Raw genomic sequence first — 22,357 nt, forward strand, 5'->3', positions numbered from 1 at the left:
ATAGAAATGTCGTGCGCATTCTGTACAAACAGGACAGCCAGAGATGCCATTTCACGTCTCGTTTTAACCATATTATGTAATTATTGCTGCGGAAATAGACACATCCGTTCACTTGCAATTTGATGCTTTTGACCTCCATATATTGACTCGTGTGCTAATGTTCAGGCTTAATGTTTCTTCAAGTGGGAGCAAATGGCGTTTATTATTATTATTATTATTATTATTATTATTATTATTATTATTATTATTATTATTATGCCTCAAATATTTATATGATATTTTTCCTATTTGTAATTGTGGCTGTTCACAACTCCACAACTATCTTGATAATAAAGAAAGAAGAATAAATAGAATGTGGATCTTTTATGGAGGCTGCTGAGCTATTAGCCAGTAATCCTCTCTCTCTTTGTCCACAGCTGACTCTGAGATAAGAATGGGAAGCATACAACACATGACAAGTTTACACAGCCAGGCAGGATCAGTTTACAATATAACAGCAGCCCTCCAGCAGTGATGTGGCTGATGGTCAGTGCCTCAGCCAGGAATAGCATGAAACATTTGGAGGCAGCAGGACTGAAATATTATCCTAATTTTCTTACTATTTTAGTTCTTTATATATATATGGAAAAAATGGACTATAGAATACAATCCTCTATGAAAGTTATATAGTGTATTTTAAACATGTTTGTATCCAGATCAGTTGCATATATTTCTGTTAATATATAGCAGTATTGCATACTTCAAATTCTTCCTCTCAGCATTTTCTCTCAAAATATATGGGATGTAACTATAGTCACAGATTTGCCTGATTTGCAGGTGGCTTTTATTTGAGGCTGTTACAAAGGTCACATGTCTTGCAAGCTATAGATAAGGATTTTTTAGTGTTGTTAAAACAAGAAGCCACGAGTAGATGGAGACAGCCAAGAGCAGTATTTCTGTCAGAATGAAGCTTCAGTAGGATTCAAGAATTTGCACACTGCTGTGACTCCAGTTGTGTTTGGTGTTACAGGACTTGCCCTGCATGTGGGAGGGCTCTTTCAGTTTGATGTGATGGAGTGCAGCTACTCCAAAGTGCTCTTGTTCTGCAACAACCAGATTTAACTTGTGACACAATAACATTCCTCTGCAGTTAAAGCCAGCAGGTCATAATGTTCTGAGAGCCTCTGGTCTGTGATATCATAGTGATATTGATACTCTGTAACATCACTGTGGTCCTGTTCCCATGCTGACTGGTCTGTGACATCATGATGATGCTGCTCTGTGCACAGGGGTGCAGACTGTGGTTTCACAGTTAGTTTGGTCTGTTGGCTTTTCCTCTTGTCTGCTGTTTGACGTCATTATTGTAGTGTTTCACAGGTGGTTTGTGGTCAGTGACATTTTTCAACTTGTCAATTGATATTTTAACACATGGAAGGTTTTTGTCGGGTACTTGTTATTGTATCTTTCAAAATCAGATGTTGTTATTAAAGGTTAAAGGCGTGTGTTACATTTAGACTTTGCTACTTTATTTACTGTCTAATACCTTAGACCAACATGACTTTTCTGCAACAGTATGTTTTTTGTTTCAATATTAGGGGGACACATATAAAGCTACATTCACATGCTCTAAATATTGCCCCCTGTTTTCCCCCAAAATCTGCGCCTCTGCTTTTCTTTATTCTTATTATTTTATGTGCTTTATTGCAAAGCACCCTGCACGTTCCAGCAGCATCTCTGCTGCCTTGTCAACAAAGCATCTTCAAAAAGAAAGTATACGCCTGACATCTTCAATCAGGACCATTTTTAATGTTATCCTTATAAGACTTTTCAATTAAAACTTGAAGGCTGAACCTTTTATTGAATAGCCGAGGAGATAAAGCTTATCATCTCAAAAACAGACAAATATCTCATGATTGAAGGAAAGCTTTTGTTTAAGACTCCTCCTGTCCACCTTTCTCAAACATTATAAATGATCAGGCCTACTTTCAAAAAATCAGCCACACCTCCAGACTCCACTTCTCTCTGACATTTTGATTCACAACAAACCTATTAAATGTTTCAGGAATATCATCTCAGAAAACTGCTGCAGCTCTGATTCTTAAGTGTATTCATGGAGCATAATGTGTTTCACAGCTCAAGTGCTGTTGGTAAAGACTGTGCCTTCATTAATTAGCAGATAACCTTTACATAAGGCGTGCAGGCTAACAAAATGATTGGTTTGCTATTGTTGTACCTTATCCTTGGCGAATCACCTATTGTCCCTTTGAATAATTGAGACCAGTGTATTTTTGCCTGTTTTATTTTTTCCTTGGTCAGCAACTAGCTACTAGTTTTGTCCCCAAGATCAATTGCCTTGGTAACACAACCAGAGAGAGGGAGAGAGAGAGAGAGAGGGAGTGGGAGTGAGAGAGAGAGAGAGAGAGAGCGAGAGAGAGAGAGAGAGAGAAAGAGAGAGGGAGAGAGAGAGAGATTTGTGCCCACAATGGCGACTGTAGGTATGCTAAATACCTCTGGTTCCTTATCCGGGAACTACCTCTTACTCTGCTATTGGGCCATTGGGTCACGTGGTAAAAGTAACTTTACAGGGCTGCTCGCAAGTAGGAGGGCTTTATGGAGCAGAAAAACGACAAAGCTAGAAAAATTATTTTCCACTCCAGAAATTAATGATCATGAGCTCGTATTTGATGGAGTCTAACTACATTGATCCGAAATTTCCTCCATGCGAGGAATATTCGCAAAATAACTACATCCCTGAGCACAGTCCAGAATATTACAGCCGCGCAAGGGACACTGGCTTCCAGCATCACCATCAGGAGTTATATCCTCCGCGGGCGAGCTACCAAGAGCGCCAGTATAACTGTGCAAGCATCCCTGAACCTGACACGCCAAGGGGACATGGAGTACCCCATTCTGCGCACCTGCTGACAGGGAAGGGGCAACCTGCTTCATGTGAAACCCCACAGTTGTCTATGTCCCCCGCCACCCCACCGGCCGCAACCTCCGCCTGCAACCAAGCCACCCCGGAGCATCCAAACAGCACAGCCTCCTCCAAGCAGCCCGTGGTGTACCCATGGATGAAGAAAATTCACGTCAGCACTGGTAGGCAACTTGTGTGTTTATGTTCACTCCTCATGCTCCTCTCTCCCTTTCCCTCCCTTTATCAGTCCCTCTGACTCCCATCTCGTTGCCAGCCCCTGCTCCGATAGCAGGGAAGCCTTTGAAATGGCACAATTGAGGCGGATTTACGACTCGGCATTGGTAATTACACCCACCATAAATTTTATAGCCGAGGTATACTCAGGGCAGCCGTATCACCATGTGGCTTCTGCTGTTATGTATTGCGCGATAGAGAGAGGGGGAGAAATGAATAAGAAAAAAAATCGAGCTTTGTAATCTTGCATTAATAATTTAGCTCATAGTTGGATGTGAGTGTCCTCTCATTACCCTGAGAAGTTCTTAACTTCCCATTTAAATTTCTCAAACAGCTAAACATTCATATCCAATAAATCTTTCCAGCCATATCTCAGTTGAGGCCATTCTTGTTTACCCCTCCTTTCCTCCCTTCTCTGTCTCCCTTTCTCTCCCACTTCTCCTCTTTCCAGTGAACTCGGGTTACAATGGGACGGAGCCCAAGCGGTCTAGGACAGCATACACCCGGCAGCAAGTCTTAGAATTGGAGAAGGAATTCCACTATAACCGATATTTAACTCGACGGAGGCGCATCGAGATCGCCCACACCCTGGTTCTCTCCGAGCGACAGATTAAAATCTGGTTTCAAAACCGCAGGATGAAATGGAAAAAGGATCACAGGCTCCCGAACACCAAAGTGAGATCCTCTTCCTCCTCCGGGTCCAACACAAGCTCAGCAGCAGGCGCTGTTGCCGCTGCCTCGGCCACTAACACTGGGGCCCCCGACGAACTCACCGGAGCACAGCATGGCGAGGATATTACCAGGTTATAAAAACCACATCAGCGGGGGTAGAAAAAGGAACTGGTTATTTATAGAACAATTATATATTTTGTTTTCGTAGCTATCTTGTGCGGTTTCCTTTAAGTCCAAAGTTATATAAAATGCATGTTATATAGCATGGATTACTGCGAATACCGTTGAATTATTTTTACGTGACACAGGGTTTAATTTATTTGAAGCTCAATTAAAAAATGTTTTTTATTAAAAAATGTTTTGAATGAAGGAAAAAAAAAGTAGAAAAAAATATACATTTTATCAAAATGTTATTGTGGGCCATTCTTTTGCCCTGCTGCCCAAGGTGAAATGCACAATCTATTTATTTCAAACAACACTGGAAGGAAATCAATATAATAATAGTTATTTTTGGTATAAAAAGAAGAAGCTGGAACACACCATTGATCTTGAACTTGTATGTTTTGGATAATAACAATGTGTGAATTACCTCGTGTATTTCAGAAACAGGAATTTTTGATTTACAATTTAGTTTTGTGGTGTTGATGTTGTGTTTAGCAGCCGTTAAAAAGCAGATTATTGTGAAATGCAATAAACGGAGTGTAGTGTACTTGTGCTAATCATATTGGTCAATAAAACAGTGAGTGTCTACTAGTTTTAAAATACGTTTGGTCGAACTTCATTTTAGGCAAGTTGAGGTCTGCTATTGTTTTCGCTATTTTATTTGAGGGATCACCTTAAAACGTGTACAGGTGTGAATACTTGAACATTTCACGAGGGAAACAAGAATCACTGTGTTTTCAAACTGTGTTTGTAAGTCTTGCAGCTCATTCTGCGTCTTTATATTAGCAACGTGTACAGACTGTGTGTGTGTGTGTGTGTGTGTGTGTGTGTGTGTATGAGTGTGTGTTAAAGCCTCATTTATAATGGACTGAAGTTATTTCTAAAATCTGAAAATAGTTTGCGCTCTGCATTATGTGCAACCTCATCAGTCTGAAGGGCATTCAATTAACGCTAAAGAGACGCCACTGAGGCCCTCCACTCCATCTGCACTGCCTCAGCCAGTGCAACACAAAGCTGCATGCGTTTAAAGGACATTTGCAATGTGTTAGACATTATAAAAAAATGTTGTGAAAATATTCTTATTCATTTTGTAACCTACGTAGCCTAGTTGCCCTGCTTTTTCTATAGTCCACTGCGCCATGCGGCTGAGTTTTCACATGTGAAAAAAAATAAAAATAAAAAATAAAGTCGTGAGTTGCAGATAGATTCAATACCGTGCGTCATGTGGTGGTGGAGTAAACTAGCTGAATTTGTTATCAGGCTCTGTTTGATTGTGTTCGCTCTTTGCTTCTATAAACATATTTACCTGCTGTCTCCCCCTTGAGCAGTTTGCCTCCAGTGTGCAGCAGCTCGCGAGAATTCAAAAAAACTACAATTTAAAAAAAAAAAAAAACAACAACTGCGTGTCTCGCTGCGACGTCATCGTCCACAGGCGGACCAACATACTGCAGGACTGTTTACCACTGTAGATATCATGGACTCACAACAGTTTGGGAAAAAACACTTAAACTTTACCTCTTAACTGTTTTTTTTCTCAACAAAGATGCATTTTTCTATATTTTTTAAAGATCTGTCTAGGAGGATATCAGTTTAAACATGACTTAAACCCAAAGACGCGCAAGAATTTGATAGATTATTGAATTGTGACATGAATAGGCCTTATAAAATGCCTCGCGTAGTGGGGGGCAAAGGAGCACAAAGGGAAGAGGTATTCTCCATCATCAATCTTTCACTACAGAGCTTTGTGTTATGTTTTGGAAAACAGCTCTGACAACAGCCAGTTTTGATCCTACACCAAATATTATGTACCAGCGCGCATCCTTTCTCTTTCATCCCCAAAGGCGAGAGTTTAACTTTAAAATAAGGCGCTTAAACTGGACCAGAGCGGTTAACATCTGCTTTTTTTGGGACGTGGCTTTTCATTAGAATGGTGGTGAGACGGCCCTGAAAAATGAATCCAGAAGCCTTTATGTTGCTGGACAGATTAGAGAAATTAATGTGCTCGCCACAGTCGCAGCATCCCTCCAATCCCTTTCTAGGCCCTGTCGCCTCCATGTCGCGAGGCTGAAAAGGTACTTTATTGAAGTTTGGGGGCGAAGTGAGAGAAGGCCGAGTTCACCTCGAGGACACATTTTCTGTCCCATTAGGCTCATTTCAGTCTGGATAGCCGACCCCTCCAACCCTATGACCTGACTCACTCTCTATACATGTACCTTCTGTGTGCGCCCTCGCTGGTCCCCCTCGGCCCCGGCTTTCTTTGTGGATTTTTCTGCGGTGTGCCTATAGAGAGGCCTGCGGCGGGGTATCACTGAATGTGTTGCTCCCTTTTGTTAATCAGCTGAGTGACCCAGGACAGTGTTGAAGTCTCGGACAAGTCCTCGTCTCTGCATCCAGCAGGACCCCCAAACATGCGCATTTCTTTTGGAGTATCTGAGCTGGCTGCAATTTGTGGTAACTTTGACCGGAGTTAGTGCAGTAGGCTAAAACATGGCTGCAATATCCTGAGGCGTGAATCAACGTATTTCAACATTTTAACTTGTATGATGAAAAGGACAAATGTTCTACATTTATTGCACTTTTTAAAATTTTGTATTTTTGTTTATATTTTTGTTTTTCGTATGTTTCGTGTCAATATTGTGGTGGACACATATAAGGGAGGTTTGTGGGTCCTCCGCCAGGAGTTTTTATCATCCAACAAATATTTTCTTGCATTCTAGTGAGTTTTTTTATGCACCACTTTACTCTTTTTTCTGCATCAATTTAAATGTATTTAGTTCGGTCAAACTTTGAAGATCCCATACTGTAAAAATGTCCAATTTCCATGTCTTATTTTTTGTGTGCTATATGTAAATACTGGGAAAGTATGGACATGCTTAATCCAAAGAGACATGCACACAGCCTGTATTCAGAAACTGTGCCTTTAAACAAGCTGTCAGGATCTCCGTGAATCTGTGATGTCACGACAAGGCTACAACATAACAAATTAGCAATTTTAAAACGTAAACACAAGCATTTTAAATGGGTGGCTTTGTACTTCCTACTGAAATATTTAAATGCTAAAAATGGGGGCGTTCTCAGAGAGCGGATGAGGTATATTCAGGGACACTGTGACAAATAGTATGAGTTTTTTTTTAAACATTGAAGCATGTAAATGTGTTCTAATACTGGGGTGGGGAACCTCCGGTTTCCGGGCCGTGTGTGACCCACGAGACCATTTGATTCGGCCGCCACGCAATTCTAAAAATAGCCTTAAATATAAAGTCAGGGCAAAAAATGTCGACAGCAATTACCTTTCTAAGATAACACTGAGACCTATGCATGTCGAGGGTCCGAGTGAGGTTTAGGGTCAGTGAACACAACACGTGAGGTTACCTGCCATCGCGCGATAACATTGGGGATTGATTGACATGTGATATGTGTCATGGCGACTGCCAAGGAAAGGAAGTTGGATGCAAAATACCGCGTTTTCCAGGAGAAATGGACAGACGATTATTTCTTTGTCGAAGTAAAAGGCAAACTTTGCCTAGTTTGCGGCGTGACGCTGGCAGTGATGAAAAAGGCCAGTCTCGAGCGTCGTTACAGCTCGAAACATGCTAAACTGGACGAGCTGAAAGGACAAATGCGTTTTGATAACATTAACACTCTTCGTCGGAGTTGGGGTGCTCAACAATCAGCTTTCAAGACCACAGACTGACAGAGACAATGTCAGGAGGCCAAGTTTTGTGGTGAGTGGATTAATAGCGAAGAAGCTGAAACCTCATGCAGGAGTTTTTCAAAGAGTGTAATTGTAATAATCGTGAAACCGTGATAACTGTGGGTTTTTTATATGATCAAAATCCTTAAGCGTTGCATCATACGTGTTCATAAATTTAGTATGGCCCTCGGAGGATGTCGTAAAAATTGAAATGGCCCCTGGAAAAAGGTTCCCCACCCCTGTTCTAACTAAAACCCAAAATACAAGTTGCCTATGAACCTGAAAATTAGCATAATATGGGACTTTAAAAGGGGGGACATGCCCTCCTGTATTCCTATTAAAAAACTACACCTATATACGCTCTTAAAATTACAATTTCATTAAAATTAACAACAGTCTTTAAACGTGTGTCATTTTCCAGGGTTTAATTAAACTCCCCAAAGTCTCCAAAAACAGGAGGCGGTTAAAAAAAAGGAAAAGTCTGTGCGGTCACATGACTTTTTGACTTAAGAGGATAACTGGCCTCAGGTCAGTACTTCCACTCAAAAGCAAGCTGCCAATTATAGCTGGGTGATTCTGACAGTACTGGGACAGTTGGTCACTGTGATTAGTTTATGGACAGAGACCTTCAAGTTCAGGGAAACCTTGCAAACTTTCCACTGACACGCCACGCTTTTGTAAAACTTTTATTTTCTTTAATCAAAATGCAAATGTGTCCTCACATTATCAGAATGAAATTTCTTTAGTTTATAACTGAGAAACAAAAGTTTTACTCTAAGATGCTCCAAAAGTATTATTTCTATTGTGACAAAAAACATTAAAAGTGAACTATTTCCTCCTTCTATATTTTCAAAACTTTACATCTTTTTGCAGTCAGCCCTGAATTTATTTAGATATTCTTATTTAGATGCATTAAGTCACAACCTTGTGCCCTCTTCTGTGTGGCTATAGGAGCAAATATTCAGCGCTGAGAGAAAATATTCCACAGCATGCCTGACAAGATAAACAGCTGACACTGAAACCCAAACAACTCATCTGAGTGCCTCTCATTTGTGTGTGATAATTCAGCCTCGTCCTCATGTGTCCGCATCTTTAGGTGGAGCTCAAATTATACCCAGACCAATGACATGATGTCGTTTTGATAATTGAAGATTTGTGTAAAGTTGAAACAGGAGGCATAATTTGTGCAGATTTTCTTTTCTGGACTTTTCGTTGACTTTGCTCTGCCAGGGCTTTAATTAAAGCAGCCAGTTAAGGCTCTGTTAAATTTATTAAGAGGATAAACACAATGTGTGATTTCAAATAATCACTTAAACAAAAGCTTGTTTCGCTTGTCAGCTATTAATCATACTCACGTTTTGTTATTAAACTTTGGGCTAATGCGCACATACTTCTGCTTTACTGTTCTTAATATTTACACAGATATGTGTCATCATAACATTAAAGGATACTTTTCACATGATCTAAGCAAGCAAATAATTCCTTGAATGAGTTAACTTCAAAGTTAGTCTTACCTGTCAGAAGATCAATTTAAAACCACATAATATCCGTGACTTATAGCTTCATCTTTTTTTATCATTTTTATGAATGAGAGCCATTCTTAAAGTTTAAAACAAACTCTTTTTGATTTTAATTCCCCTGCAGTTTTTTAGTTTCGATCGGCCGTGTGCTCTCAGCTGGCTCTGTGGAATAACTGAGAGGCTGTAGTTATTGTAAACCTCAACACCTCGCAGGAATATGGTGTATTTCACGTGTGTGAAGTTCAGTGTTTAAATTTCTCGACACTTCCTCAGCCCTAACTGGTTTCTTTTCTGACTGCAGACTGTTGAATCACACATGATTTTCAGCTCACATTGCACTGCTGCAGGCTCCTTGTGATTTATGAGCACCTCAGGCGAGCACTCTCTCCCTCTCTTTTTCACTCTTAGAAGATATAAAAACTTTACACAAACAGCTATTGAAATGTTTGAACAAGAGGCAAATACAAAAGCAAAATTATCAGCTGCTGAGCCGGTTTATTACCTGCTTTTATTGTCAAAGTAAACGTTTTTTTTTTTCCATACACACTCGTCTCAGGTGAGTGTCTTCTTCAGCCACTCTGGTGTGTGATGAAAGCTCCGGGGTTGGTGTATTGTGATGGTGTAGTGTGTTTAAACGGCAGCCATGGCAGTTGCATAAAGGCTGAGAGTTGAAACAAGGGTCACGCTGCTATTTTCCAGGGACAGAGAGGCTCTCGCATTGACCAGCAGTGGGTGTGTCATAAATCCGTAAATCTCTCTCCCATCCGTTCACTCTAGGGAACAGATGTCTTTTCTTTTTTTTCTGTTTCTGTGCATGTGTGTGTGAGTGAAATGAATTTGCATAAAACTAGATTTTAAAACTCCATCAGACATGTTAAAATGATTTACTGTCAGTGTTGGCAAACATTTCAAGCAGGGGGACGACAAAGCAGCTTGGATCAACACTTTGATCTCCCACTGTAGACTCTAACATCACATCACACAGAGGAAATGATGGCCTGGGTAAACTTGCCAGTTATACTTTATGTCATCATAACGCCTCGCTGAGAAATTTTTCATTAGCCTATTTGCTGCATCGTTGAGGACCTTAGAAATTACAGTCATTTCCCCCCTCAGTTCAAGGTGTCACTGGGGGCCCCGACAGTCACTAGATTGAGTTATGATTATGTTATTCACTTTTCATTAGCAGAAGTGATCTGAATATGGGATCCTGAGACTATAGATCCACAATTATGTATAGGTTAAGTGAAAATGCGTTTTTTATTTGATTTGTTCTCTGGAAATGATTCTCCGGTGTACTTGTGTGGCCACCAGTTGCATCTCCACTGCAGTCCTTTCACACTCTGAGGACAGCTGCAGCAGCATTTGGAGTTACGTTTGAACACGTACTTACATATTTGTTTGGAGTTTTTACATGTAGTTACATGTTATTTTGAGTTTTTATTGTTTGGAGTTTTTACATGTAGTTACATATTATTTTGAGTTTTTATTGTTTGGAGTATGTATTTACATGTTATTTGGAGTTTCTACTATTTTGAGTTTTTACATGTAGTTGTACATGTTATTTGGAGGTTTTTTGTTTTTACATGAGTTTTTATTGTTTTTACATGCTATTTTGAGTTTTTATTGTTTGGAGTATTTACATGTAGTTATATTATTTTGAGTTTTTATTGTTTGGAGTTTTTACATGTAGTTACATGTTATGTGGAGTTTTTATTGTTTGGAGTATTTACATGTAGTTATATATTATATGGAGTTTCTATTGTGTGGAGTTTTTAGATGTAGTTACATATTAGCCTATTTTGAGTTTTTATTGTTTGGAGTGTATTATTTGGGTTTTTTATTTGTAGTCAGATATTTGGAGTTTTTACATATAGTTGCGCATTGTTTGGAGTTTTAACACATATTTACATATTATTTGAGGTTTATACATGTAGTTATTGCTAGGAATTTTTTACATGTAGTTACATATTGTTGCCAAATATGCTACCTAAAAATTGAATGTTGGAGACAAAATGCATGATGAAAATGTAAAACAAAAAGAGTAACTCCACTTATAAAATGTAAATCACAATATTGAAACCCTCACATTGATTGATTCTGATTTTGAAAGCACCATAAATCTAAGATAATAATATTTCTGTTGTTCAAAGTTTGTTTATGATACTAGATGTTTTTTTTTGTGAAACAGTCATGTGCCTATTGCTTTTGAGATGGAGTCAGTTCTGAGTTTGATTATTTTTATTTTTTTCTTCTGTGTATTGTAGTTATGGGGTTCATGTTTCTAAAACTGGGAGCTGAAATATTGGGATGATCCAGTGATTTGTTCCTAAATGCAAATTTTCAGTGTTCAAGTGTCCCATTTAAACAATACTCATCCTATATTTTCAGTTGTTATCAGTTGTGAAACAAACAAAATTGTTGCTTTAATTGTTAAAACGCGTAAATTTTGTTAACACTTATTGTGCATCAAAAAATACAACACATATTTGATTTTATGTTGCAGCATTATTTTATTTTAAGACTAAAAGTTGTAATATTTCCTCTGAGTGAAAAAAAAATGTATTTCCAAAATTAACACTTTCGGATATTCACTGGCTGCAGGATTTATGTGTGTGTGCACTCTCCACAGAATGAGCAGGATTTACAATGTGCTGTGCTTTAAACAGGCCCAAATTAATACTCTATGTTAATGCACACACGCTTGTGCGAAAGTCAGGACTTGTTTGGGAAATTGACAATGTGTGTCTTTTCCTCACTTATGAAGTGCAGTCTGCAAACTCTAGTCCTTTCATTTCACTCTGCATTGTTTACAGCAATATAGGGCACCGGGCCCATAAATCTTCCCCTTGCTCTGCCAAGACAGCGCCATTTGTATGCACCGTTTTAACCGACAGCATCCTCTGCCCATTAACGTCTTCTCCCCAGCTCTCTCTCAGTCTCCTCTTATCTGCACAGCTCTGTCCCCTGGAAATACATTAACTGATCCGTGCATTCGTTGAGCTCTGAAAAACAATTATGTGTTTTGAGTGTAAGGAATATAGTATAATTTATGGGGGGGGTGAAATAAAAAAATAAAAAATAAAAAATAAAAAAATGCAAGAATTACATTCTGCAGATTCATACGCATGTGCGCGGCTGCAGATACTCCCCATTCGCTTTCCCCTGTAAGTTATTGGTATGAAAAATAAAAGTTTATCGACGATTTCCTCGGTTGTTTGTGTCAGCAGGCGAGAGAGCGCAGAAGGTAAGGAGGAATTGTAAAAGGGTTGACACCCAGAGCGACCGGCGCGCTTTTGTGTGAGAGAGAAAAATGATTTATTGCCACTGAGGCGGTTCAAACAGAGTTCACGGAGAATTGTGGTGGAGGCGCGGAGGAGCTAAATTATGGTCTTGCTGAGCTAGTATATCATAGATCCTATCTCCAATTCAGAGAGTGTGTTCAAGGGTGTGAGGTAAGGAAAACAAAACGAATTTAATTACTTTCCCCCATTTCAGTCTGCGCTGATGTGTATGCTACAGCTTAATTCGCATGTAAAAAATAATGATAATAATAATATCAATAATTATTAGACTGCTATTATTATTGTTGTTATTTGTGGATTTTGGTGTAAAATTAAATACAAATAGGTGTTGTTATATTTAAATGTGTATTTATTTTAGCTCTGATGGACTACATTCAGCCAGTACTGAGATTAATTGAAGAGACATTCTTTGTAATGGACAGGTTGAAAAGATCAAAACTGTTTTCAGTTCCCAATTAAAGTTAGGCCTCAAAGCCAAACAGTTAGCATTTTAACATAGTTTTTAAATGAAATATTCTGAATAATAACATCATTTAGTAGTCATTTTAATAGATAAAGCATTGTGTATTGGGGCAAAGAGGCTGTATTGTGTCTTTGATTCCAACTGAAATTCGAAACTCAAATTTATTTCTTTTATTTAAAAAATCCCAAGGAGGTGACTTCAGTGAGGTTCAGGTAAAGCCTTAGTGACGGTGGCAGCAGGGGTGAAACGGAAAAGGGGGAAGGCTCCTCTTCTTCCAAGCTATGCAACCCTGAGTGCATAATCCATCACCGCTGAGAGACATCTAAAGAGGGTTTTCTCGACAGCTTTGTTGTAGTGAAACACCAGAAGGAACTTATATCTAAAGCCTGCTTCAACTAAGATTGATACACACACAGTCACTCACTCACACACACACACACACACACACACACGACACACAATATGCTAACATTAAAGCCTCTCGTTTTGGAAGCTGCACTATTTTAAAAAATATGTAATTGCTTCATTATTCTAGTTATTTATCCACTTTTTATACTGGTGTTGAAATTAAGCAATCATGTTTTATGAGATTTTTTTTCCAAGTGTAACTCAGTTAGTCCAAAATTGATGTTGCATTTAGCCCAAATAATTTCCCCCCCAAAATATTTATTACGGTGGTTTTAAATGAAGTTGCAAAATTCATATTTTCATTTAAGTGTTTGCACATTCTTATTCCCGATTTGCTTGTGCGCTCTGACTGCAAACAGGCGCTCATCTGCTGAGCATCTCCCTCCTGCTCTTTTGTCCATGCAGCCGTACAGAAAGCGGGATGTTTACCATCCAAAACGTCCACAGTGTTTGACTGTTGCCTCGCGGAGCCACAGACAGACACTTGATACTGTACAGTGATGTCTGATTAATGCAAATGCGCTGGAAAAAAATCTCTAATGATTGCCTCCTTTGTCTTTGTGTGGCAATGACTGTCAAGCCTTTGTTTGACCACTCCCCGTGAATCCTATTAAGCCAAAGCTACACTTCCACTCCGACAGTTATAAGCATATGCTGTTATTTTAAAGGAAAAGCCCGCCGATTTGTGTTGGACAGTTTAAATGAGATGCAAACGAAATTACCCCAAATAATCGGGGTGATTTCTTTTGCAGACAAAACGCAGAAATATTGCAGAGAGTATAGACCAGCTAATAGCATGGAAATCCGGGAATACATATTGTTTATCATTATGTTTAATTGGTTTAAAAAAAATACCCGGTGCATAATTTATTTTTACGCATTAAAAAAAAGCGAAATAATGAGTTGTGGTCGATTATTATCCAGTATATTATTCCAGATTATAGACGTAGCCCACTGTAGCAGGAAGTCGTCGCGTTGTATCTGATCAAACCTACCACCAAAAAGTTGTGCAGCTGCAAGCGGCGGCTCCTTAACAAACCTGTCAAAAGATTTACAACATTACAAGAAATCAACACTGTAACGAGACGCTCCTCGCCACACATTGTCATCTCTGTCTGTCTCCCCCCTCTCTGCCATTTTTCCTCTTTCTCACACCGTATAGACACATTCTTCTCTCTCTCTTTCGCTCTCACACACACACACACACACGCACGTTACACAGTTATTGGCGTCTATTCATATTCCGTTATTTTTTCATCTCTAGGTAAAGAAGCGCAGGCTGCTCATAGAAATGTTGTCTGAAGAAATATCGCAGAAGCTTCTTCGGGCACCCCAAGTTGCCAGCGGATTACTTTGCAACTCCACAGCTCTGCCATTGGAGGAGGACCACACGTGACCACGGCACCCTTCTGGTAAATATTATTCAAATGTTCCACATGGTTACTCCAAGTGCTCTTCCCTGCATGCCTTTATACATTCAGGTTAATTGTGATCAGATATTAGACAGACACAAGTCCTGGTCTTTAGTAGTGCTGAGGGGATTCCTGGGTTTTGATTTGAGACAGTTTGATGAGCTGGGTGCATGGACCCCCAACAGTGTGCCCTCCCACTGCAGCTGCATGGCAACAGTTTTGCAATGAGCTCTGGACAAGTGCCAAGTGCGGGATGCAATGAAGGAGGAGGAGGAGGAGGTGCAGGCCAAGAAGTTGAACTTAATCAGCAAAACATGACCTCCTCTGCTCATGTCAGTTCCAGGTTTAACCCAGGTGAGCAGTTAGAGTGCCCACTGGAGCCCCTGGTTCACTGCCATGCCAAGGGCAAGCTGGACATCAAGAGCAGGAGTCTGCTCACCATTTGCCGCTCAGGAGTAATTTTTCCCTGGATGAACCCACGGACAGCTGACTCTGAACAATCCGGTAACTCTGGTTTTGTGTGTTATTGTGTGCTTTTAAAGCTTTAACTGCGTGTAGAAAAATCATCATTAGATGAATCCAAGTGCAATGAGCATTTCCATCATCTGTGCATTTGATGTTTAACTGACATCTGAACTTTGTAGTTAGACTCTTTGTTGCATGAAGACACATGAATGCAAACAGTCACCCTACTAATCACTAGTTGTTCATACCTGATAACAGATTTACAAACAACAGAAGTCTTATAAGTCAGCACACACAGCTTGCTTTTAAGTGGAAGCACTGATGAACACATCAAGCTGCGCTCTTTTTCAGACACTTCTGCATGAACTTCACCCTTTTAACCTTCAACTGTAAAGATAAGGACTTGTGCTTTTAATGCATTTTAATCATACATATGTTTTTTAACCATATTTATGCATTTTTTTTTATTGGATGTTTAACTGATATCTGACCCTTGCAGTTAGACTCTTTGTTGCTTAAAAACACATGGAGGCACACAGTAAGCCCGCAAGTCTTTCATACGTGATGATAAATTTACATGAAGAGCAAGCAAAAGTCTCCTAGTCAGCACAGGCTGTTTGCTTTTACGTGGAAGTACTGACCTGAGGCCAGTTATTCTCTTAAGGCACTCTGAAGTCATGTGACTGCACAGACTATTTCCTGTTTTTGGAGACTTAATGCAGTTAATCACTGGGAAATGTGACATTTTAAAGCCAAGTGCTATTTTAAAAAAAAAAACAAAAACATGAAAGCAAGTAACTAACTTTCATTTGACAAAATTAAAGACATTGACACCATAAATTGATTTTGAAAAGGCACAAATTTATCCATAAAAATTCACCAGAATACAGGAAAATGGTAAAAATTTTGTGGCTGAGGACGTCCAAATGCCCCTGTTTTATATATAGTTTGTTCTTCTGGGTCCCGGAGGCAGAGTATCATTCAAAAGCTGCACATTTGCAAGTGAAAATCTTCTTTTCAATTAATGTATCTTAATCTACAAATATCATGAGTTTATGATCAATTGTTTCTTAAGACAATAATTTAATAAGTTTAATTTGAGTATAAATCACAAAGTATATTAAAAAAATAAATAAGAAATCCCACAATTACAGAAATGGAAAATGTGAATATTAAATGAATAAAACAAAATGAATATTCAAACAACAAAAAAGAAATGTTGCTTATATGATTCACCAATACGCTTGGTGTATTTCAAAGAAATAGAGAAACATCAATGCTACAAACGTAGCATACAACAGGAAGCTCCAGTCTCCTTGTCTGGTGTTAAGGAGAGCACTTTGCTCTCTAAGGTCACTGCAGGCCTTATTAGGTATCGATTAACCCCTGTGTGTTATGTTGTTATCAACAGGGCCCTGGTATCGCTCATATACATGTCAAATGGAATCTCTAATGGTGGTTATTTTCAGTGGTGGTCCCAAGGTACCTTTTAAGTGACTGAGATGGGGATTTGACAGGTCTGCTTCCGTGTGTAGCTGTGATTAATGTGGCCTGTCAGGCAGCCGTAGTGGCGTCAGATGTTTCCCCCAGACTGCTTCTTCGGGAGGTAACTTTCCCTGCACACATGACACAGTAGACAGCCAGTCTTGTATAGTGTCTCAAGCATGACTGAATACACAGGAAGAGCTGAGGGCCCCGCTTTGTCCCAGGTTGATTGGCTGAGGATTAACAAGCGCTTTACTGGCACTTGAAGTCCTTCTGTGGAGGGGATATGTTTCAGGATGGACTTGTTAGAGATGTGGCTTTTAATGCCCCTCTCTTCTTAATGTGATTCCTCCTGCATCAGGCTTGGCGTCGGGTCTGCCAAGCGGAAGAAGGCTCGGCGTCAGGAGGGAGAGGACGGCCTTCACCAACAGCCAGTTGCTGGAGCTGGAGAAAGAGTTCCACTTTAACCCCTACCTGTGTCGCCCTCGGAGGCTGGAGATGGCTGCAGGGCTGCAGCTCACCGATCGCCAGGTCAAGATCTGGTTTCAGAACCGCAGGATGAGGTACAAGAAGGAGCATAAGTATAGAAAGGTAACAGGTTTGTCCCAGTGGTCTCCCTGCAGCTCGAGCTCATATGTGGACCAAGTGAACTTTCAAAGTGTTGGTAGAACTTCTTCCTCAGAGCTGCACTTTATGGATTATGCTCCCATGTCTTCTTCTCTCGTTGATGCCGGCAGTGGTCAGTGTGTTCACCCCGCAGACCTGCCCCATCTGAACTGTGTACTTCCATCTGTTGCAAACGGTCCTCCGCCCTCCTTTACGGGCGCAGATAGTCATCAACATGCTGGCATTTCAAACTGGCCCTAGGGCCTCATAATGGCTGTACCTCCTGTGCTCATCAAAATCTCAATGATACATCCACTTTCACTTACTTATGAAAGACTGGAGGGTGTCTTATTAGCATCCCAGGGTTTAAAATCTCCGTAACACGCTGCCTGCTCACCATTCACGAAACACTTCAATTAGACTATATGAACATATCTTAATTAAAGGAGAGCTACAGTGATATCATTTGTGTTTTGGCGACTAAAGACTGCAGTTCAAACTTGCTGCTTGTATTGTGCATACACAGCATGCACATGCTGATTTGCTGTAATTTGTGACATTTATATTGTCGTTGCATGTTTAATGCATGTGGGACTCAAACTAAGAGTAAGTTTTATATTTCCCTCTGTTGACAGATAATAGCTAAGTGGTTGTCAGATTTTCTAAGTGTCACATTTGGCCCCTTTTTATTATCTACTGTACATAACAGGCCATTTGTGTAAAATGTTTTAAATGTGAATTGAGCAGAATAACGTTTGAATGATGTTATATTTTTGTTAAAGCCATGACAAGGTAAGGCGAGTCTTTGATACAGTTCTTGATTAATTGAGATGTCACATAGCCTACTATACATACTTAATAAATGCATTTGGGGAAACTGTAGCTCTTGTGCAGTGTTTACCCTTTTCATCACTGATTAGAGCTAAGCAGTCTTTCATGATTGAGGATTCCCGGATTAGATGGGGGAAAAAAATCAGAAAGATTCTGTAATCAAATTAAGGCATGCTTTAGATTCATTGAAAACTCTACAGTATTGTGCATTCAAGTTGCACAATCTCGCCACATAAGCCTCTCCTTCGCTCCTGCCTCTGCGTTCCCCACCATTAATCACCGAGACAAGGCAGTCTTTCCAGCACTCCAACCACAAGCTCTGAACCCACTGGGCACCATGACAAGATCTCTTGCCTCCTCCTTCCCAACCCTTTGCCTTTTCAATAGCCAAATTGTAGTGCTGCAAGTCGGGGCCGGCCTCCCTCTCAGGGGGCATGTTAGCTGTGCAGCTCAGAAGCCCTTCCAGCAGCCTATAGGCCACAACAGACCAATGAGGTTCAGTCACTAATGACAACATATTATCTTAAGGAACAATGAGGAGACTTTGTTTTTTAACTGCATCCACTGTGCCATTGTGACAAGTGGATTCTCAAATGTAAACATGGAAACATTTTTCCTCCTGCAATTTTTTATCTCAAAAGCTAAATTACGCACACGGGGAATTATGCGTTTATTTGACAGAAGTGGGTCACAGCTTCTCCTGGGTTTCGACAGTTTTACATGTCAAACGTAGACAGCAACTTCTATGATGAAGCCTCTTTGTACGCTTGATAATGTGAGCCGGAGTATCAATGCTCCAAACCAAGTTCACACACTTTCTGGACACGATGACAGTTTTATATCAGTGGCCTTACTGTAAATGAGCTGTCACAGAGGACTTCTGACAGCTCTGAAATGAGGAAGCCGATCCCCTGGTGGTCCTGGATAGAATGACTTCCTGCTCCTAATTCATTAGCTAATCAGTCAGCGGATCAGCTGTCATTTGGTAAATATTTGACACCATTTTCAGCAGGTCTTGGGAGGTGTCAGGGGAGCTATGCAGCAGCTATGACTCTGTGGAAATCATGAATAAAATAAAATAAGGTCTGCGCCACATCTGTATCAAAGAGGCGGTGACAGCTGGGTAATTTAAGTGAAAAGTAATAAAGGCAAGTGAGAGAAAAAGAAAAAGTTCTCCCCTTCAAATGTGTTCGCCTGCAAAGACAGAAAGAGAGGGGGGACTGTGAGGAGGAAGAAGAAGCAGACAGTGTTGGATTCCTGAGATTCTTGCATACGCCGGGTGATTTATGGTGTTAATGGTGCCGAGGCTCAATAGGAACTTTACCTCTGGTTCCTCGCCACATTCTCCCTCCAGACGTTAAAAGCCAGGAGGATCTGCACACTGGAGTGCAGTAATTCTATGAATGGGGTCAAGGGGGATCCCCAAGGGTCAAGGCAAGTCCCCCTCCCAGGGCCTCTCTGCTATGGGGGGGACATCCATTTCAACATTAAGTTAGCCAGTTGTTCTCACATTGGGTCGCTCCTACTTAGCAGCTAAAGTCATTATTTCCTTTTTACTCACTTGACCCCAGTTTGATGACATCTGTTTTCAGAGGGGGACGATCTGCAAAGCCAAAAATCCTTACATGTTTTTTTAAAATTCTGGGCTTTGATCAGACTGGAGCACTGCATTAAGTGGATCTTTGAAGTGATAAATGATGCCAGCCGTGGTGCCATGAAACCAGCTTTGGTTACGGTCCATCATTAATTTTGAAAATTTTTTGCGTTATGTCCTTTACAGTGACTGATGTTCCACTGTCCCATTTGCAGCTGTTGTGAAACTGATTTTGGGGTTAGACTTGAAAAATGCTCCATGCATCAAGACTTTTCTTAAGCTGCCATGAAAACAAAACTGCTGTGTCCTTAACAAAGATGTGCTGCTTTAAGTATCTTTCAAAGCGTTTGCCCCGGCGTTCAACAAACTTAAAGCCTGATGCTCATCCTGTTACTCTCACAGTACGCTGCTGGTGTCTGCTGGATTCTTATGTTTTCATGTGGTAATTCCATTCATTATATGGCGATCACATTCAGAGGGAATAAATGATAATAACAAATGTCAATGTGACAGCCTCTGCTCTTATTGGTGTGCATGCTCTCACTGTTTATTCACAGATTGGTTGGTGATTCCCCAAAAATCATCTAAGCCCCATGAGGGTCCCTTTCTCTCAACAATTACACAGTACTTTGGGGTTTATTTGGCTTCGGTCTGCAACTGTTCTTAATCACCACAGTCTACATGCACTAATTAATATCTCTAACTAATGCCAATGACTCACCCACATCACATCATTTCAGCAGATAAAGGTACAAAAATAGATGTCATTATTTTGCTGTTGGTGAGTATGTGTTGCCCTTGTGACCCACACCATTGGCCTGTAGTTGGCCCTTGTCTGTTTTTTCCCTTTTCCCCCTTCGTTTCAGAATGTTTAATCATCCCTAAACCCATCAGAGCCGATTAATGAATAAAGTCAGCCTGATTGGCAATTCAGCTCAGTGCACAAGAAGAGAAACCGAAGTGAGGAACGCAAACAGAACAACTACAGTCAAGAGTGAGAGATTGAAGCTACTATATAAGGTACGTTTTTTTTTCTCTTTAGCCATTGAGCTCTTTAGCAGAAGCAATTTGTAATTGTTTGTGTTATTGTTCACTAGAGTACGGTAAATATCATTTGTTTTTTCAACACTGGATTGTGTTGTTCATGTGCTAACTGGCTAACTAGTGTCTTGAATCTTTCCTATTGGTCTTCGTGTTTCTACTTTTGAATGATTAATACAGACTACCACCACCTGTTTGTATGGAGAGTTACTCCCTCTCATGCAAGTGCAGAACGTAGATACTTGTTAGCCGTTGGCTGAAGTCCTTGCAGTGTATTCAGTGCAACTTTTTGGCTGAGACACAGGCAAGACCTGACACACAGGTGATGCAACAGTTGGCCTTCGTTGGCACTCGTTTTTTTTATGTCTGTTTGGGGTTCTGAGCTTTGAGAGTGTAAAATCTGGAGCTGCTCCATAGACAATGACTGGGAGCCTGATTTTGGGGACCCACAGAATGTTTCTTTTCTTTTTTTTAATAACCAAATGAGCCTCATACTAATGTAGTGTTGTCAGGCATGAAACAGAAAATGTACTCATATACTCAGAACATTCCCCTGGCTGCTCTCAGTGTCATCTAAAACATCTTTCACCACTCATTGTCCATGGAGCAGCTCAAACTTTATACCCTGTAACATCACAAGTTTGAGTTAGCACACTAATGAATCTTCATTTTTTAATACAAAGCAGGAATTACAGCAAATTCCTTGCTGCTTTACCTGTCATGAGAAATTGTATCTGAATATTAAGAATATTTTGAAAGTTTGTTTATAGTGTGTTTTCTATTTATGATAATTTATATTCTTGCAAATGTCTGTATCCTCAAGGAGGGAATATGTTATTTACTACAAATTATTGTAAAAAGACACTGGTTATGTTGTTTTGCATACCTAGTATATGGTGTTTTATTGATGCTTGATTGCTATTCTGTTGCCTGGGCAACAGCTTTGTTCCCTCTTTACTTCTTGTCAGCTACCAAGGAAAGTATAAAAGCTTAAAACTAGAAAGTTTTTTGTGGTTTCCTCGGTCAGCGGCTTCATCAACAAACATTCCAACAGGAAATGCAACTGGACAGATTCAGAGCGTTTATGTTGTCACATTTGAAACGGTCTGTAGGCCTCATGACCAGTGATTAATGATCATATCAATGATCAATGGATTATATGTAAGGAAACCATTACAAACCTCAGCCACCATGCTGACAAAGAAAAGTTTGGTTGCTAAATCACAGTGTACTGGAGAACAGTTGTAAAGTGTATTTTGATTGACTTGACTTGAGGCTCCCACAAGTCTGCACCTCACTGTTTTCTAGAGCTTGAAATTAAAATTGAAACTTGACCTACTGCAGAATTAAAACACTTAACCTAATGAAACTTGGAGCAACTCACTTTTTTGTTCTCCTTTCAGACGACTTTGCCAAGTATTTAAATTTTGAACACTCATCTCATTGAAGAGCTTTGAGGTCCTACAGATATACTGAGAGGATTGGTATTCATACTCACAATGTATTATATTGATTTCTTTTTTTGAAATCTTTAAAGAGATTTTTTAGGCTATATCTTCATTTTTTCCT

At 40.0% G+C, this 22,357-nt stretch overlaps 2 protein-coding genes across 2 annotated transcripts; both read left to right on the plus strand.

Annotated features, from left to right (window-relative positions):
* Positions 1–288: 288 nt before the first annotated feature.
* Positions 289–4,670, plus strand: hoxc4a (homeobox C4a). The gene is made up of 2 exons (XM_042491491.1): positions 289–3,078; positions 3,582–4,670. The coding sequence occupies exons 1-2, from the start codon at positions 2,643–2,645 to the stop codon at positions 3,938–3,940; spliced, it is 795 nt and encodes a 264-aa protein (XP_042347425.1). The 5' UTR covers positions 289–2,642; the 3' UTR covers positions 3,941–4,670.
* Positions 4,671–14,673: 10,003 nt separating this feature from the next.
* On the plus strand, positions 14,674–17,793 carry LOC121946763 (homeobox protein Hox-A3-like). Its single transcript, XM_042491498.1, has 3 exons — positions 14,674–14,766; positions 15,104–15,270; positions 17,078–17,793. Exons 2-3 carry the CDS (start codon positions 15,237–15,239, stop codon positions 17,581–17,583), a joined length of 540 nt encoding a protein of 179 aa, XP_042347432.1. The 5' UTR covers positions 14,674–14,766; positions 15,104–15,236; the 3' UTR covers positions 17,584–17,793.
* Positions 17,794–22,357: the final 4,564 nt, after the last annotated feature.

This window comes from Plectropomus leopardus, chromosome 8 (genome assembly GCF_008729295.1).
Source record: "Plectropomus leopardus isolate mb chromosome 8, YSFRI_Pleo_2.0, whole genome shotgun sequence".
Taxonomy (NCBI): domain Eukaryota; kingdom Metazoa; phylum Chordata; class Actinopteri; order Perciformes; family Serranidae; genus Plectropomus; species Plectropomus leopardus.

Coding starts and splice junctions, on each gene's coding strand:
- hoxc4a (XM_042491491.1), top strand. CDS start 2,643: ATGATCATGAGCTCGTATTTGATGGAGTCTAACTACATTGATCCGAAA. Junction 3,079..3,581: donor GAAAATTCACGTCAGCACTG/GTAGGCAACTTG, acceptor TCCTCTTTCCAG/TGAACTCGGGTTACAATGGG.
- LOC121946763 (XM_042491498.1), top strand. CDS start 15,237: ATGAACCCACGGACAGCTGACTCTGAACAATCCG. Junction 15,271..17,077: donor AGCTGACTCTGAACAATCCG/GTAACTCTGGTT, acceptor CTCCTGCATCAG/GCTTGGCGTCGGGTCTGCCA.